This window comes from Nematostella vectensis, chromosome 12 (assembly GCF_932526225.1).
Source record: "Nematostella vectensis chromosome 12, jaNemVect1.1, whole genome shotgun sequence".
In the NCBI taxonomy this organism is placed as follows: domain Eukaryota; kingdom Metazoa; phylum Cnidaria; class Anthozoa; order Actiniaria; family Edwardsiidae; genus Nematostella; species Nematostella vectensis.
Window position 1 is genome coordinate 3,269,621 of NC_064045.1, and position 2,417 is coordinate 3,272,037.

The window sequence follows — 2,417 nt, forward strand, 5'->3', positions numbered from 1 at the left end:
CAACATTAACCGCTGATCTAGGACAGCGCACTCATTGAAACCAATTTGGAACAATTTTTGTTTCCATTCCGATTTTGGTTATCCTCTATATGAAGCGAATTCGTTTATCTAGTCGATTGGATAGTATATGGATGCATGAAATAATATTCCAATTAAATATGCGTTCATGAAGTATTTCTTTAATCAAGGATTGAGCAAGCTTTGAAGTAAGGAAGCCATTCCATTGGAGGTCACCACGAGATTTGATTGCTTCTCTGCTGGAAAGGTTGGAAAAATAATGAATTTTTAAAACCCGAAGAAAGCCGGTACTGAAAAAACACACAGATGTTTAGGAAAATTAGAACACTAACCATGCGCTCCCGAGTCGAAAGGGTCGCAAATATTCACAATCTTCCGTTATTTCGATGGCTTTTAATAATGGTTTACTTGTATATCGCAACTTTCATGTTTTTCCTTCCATGGTTCTGCCGTGATTTGGGTTTTTCAATGTACTACACTAAGTCAGATCATACAATTGATCAACTCAGGGAAGTTAATCGTGCCAGGACGCTCAAAGCGCGGGATTTCTTGTCATCAACATCAAAGCTATCAATATGGGATTTTTTCAATGGAGAGAAGAGAGAAGATCTGGAATTTGCTTTTATTGTTGTGTCTGTGAGAAGGCAGGAAAATTCAAACTACTTGCTTCAAGTTGCAGCAAGGTTGATAGATCAAACACTTAGAGAAAAAGAGACACCAACAGCTGCAGTTGTTGTAAATGTAGATGCAGAGCCAGACCTCAATGAAGATGCTAATGCACTATCAAAATACATGACTGTTCTAAACCAAAAAGAAATTCTGAGAAAAGCCAACCAGACGTTTTTATATGATAGTGTTTATGAGAAAGAAAAACAAGATTATGCATTTGCACTAGAAGTAGGAGTTCGACTTGGCGCCAAGTATACTGTCATTATAGAAGATGACGCCCTCCCTGATACACAGCTTATTAAGAAATTACAACTAGTACTAAAACACAGGTTACCCAAACCCTGGTTTAAACCTCACAATGATTGGTCTTTTATTAAATTGTATTACCCTGAGAAATGGCAAGGATTTGGAAATACAGAAATACATGAACTTATATGCATTTTCATTTTTGGTGGAGTCATTGCAGTTTTAATTCATGTACAGATACTGAAATCCAGAAACTTACAAATCCAAGTCTTTCTCTTCTTTGCACTTGGAATTTTTTTTGTTGCTGTTGCTTATGGAGTTGGTCGAGCACACTGGATTGAGCTACGGAAACTTGTGTTCCCATTTTACACTGTTTCAAAAGCTCCAAATTGTTGTACTCCGGCCGTTCTTTATCCCAAAGAACATTTGAAAAATCTTGCTGGATTTCTAACAACAAAGACGTGTTCAAAGACTTATCCTTTGGACTTTGCCATTGATGAGTATGCAGAAAAGCTGAGGCTTCAGAAGTATTTAGTGACGCCTAATTTGTTTACACATATAGGATTCCATTCCAGTCTTAACAAGGCAAATAAAGATCTTAGAGAGTTTAGTTTGTTGTTAGATCCTTAAAAATTCTAAAGCTTTCTGTAATTCTTTCATTAGAAGAGTAGATAAAAACTTATTTTATCAGGTATTCCTCTAATAATAATAATGGTTTATTACAGATTCCAACAATTAAGAGGCTCTTCTTCTGTAAGATACTTACAATTAACAATATACACTACAATATACACTACTGATAAAAAAAAAATCTAATATAGTAAGTTCTAAGTTATAATATCTATATCTATATGCAATTTAAGAATATGTATATAAAATGTCGATTAAATGAAGTTAGATAGCCATACTGGTTGAGTGATGCTCTGGTACACTCTGGAATCCGAAGGATTTTACTTCCGTTATTGAAATACGGGAACGGTGAGGAAAAAGGCCTCTAAAAAATGGCATAATGACTTCTGGTGATGGCGTAAAAACGAGAAATTACTCCATTATTGCTTGAAAAACCAGGCCCGTACCCAGTGGGGGGGGGGGGGGGGAGTCCACACAATAGACGAGCTATTTGTAGACAAAAATAATAAAGCATAAGCTAATTAGAAAAATAAGGCTTTCTAGATGACTCTGGTATGTCAAATCTATAATATTATATAATATAATAATAATAATAAAATTATATTAAAATTCACTATATAACATTATAATCTAAAATATGATTTCCAAAAATTTGTTTATTAAATGATAACAATAAGAATAAAAAATTGTAAAAAATTATGCGAAAGAGAAAAATAGAAAAGAACAATAAAACAAAAAATATATATATGGCGGCCTATATAATAATAATAATAATAATAATAATAATAATAATAATAATAATAATAATAATAATCATAATAATAATAATGATGATGATGATGATGATGATGATG

At 33.1% G+C, this 2,417-nt stretch overlaps 1 protein-coding gene across 1 annotated transcript; it reads left to right on the forward strand.

The window, feature by feature from the left end:
* On the forward strand, positions 1-1,838 carry LOC5516865 (post-GPI attachment to proteins factor 4). The gene has a single exon (XM_001636854.3). It carries the CDS (start codon positions 325-327, stop codon positions 1,561-1,563), a length of 1,239 nt encoding a protein of 412 aa, XP_001636904.3. The 5' UTR covers positions 1-324; the 3' UTR covers positions 1,564-1,838.
* The last annotated feature ends 579 nt before the right edge of the window (positions 1,839-2,417 follow it).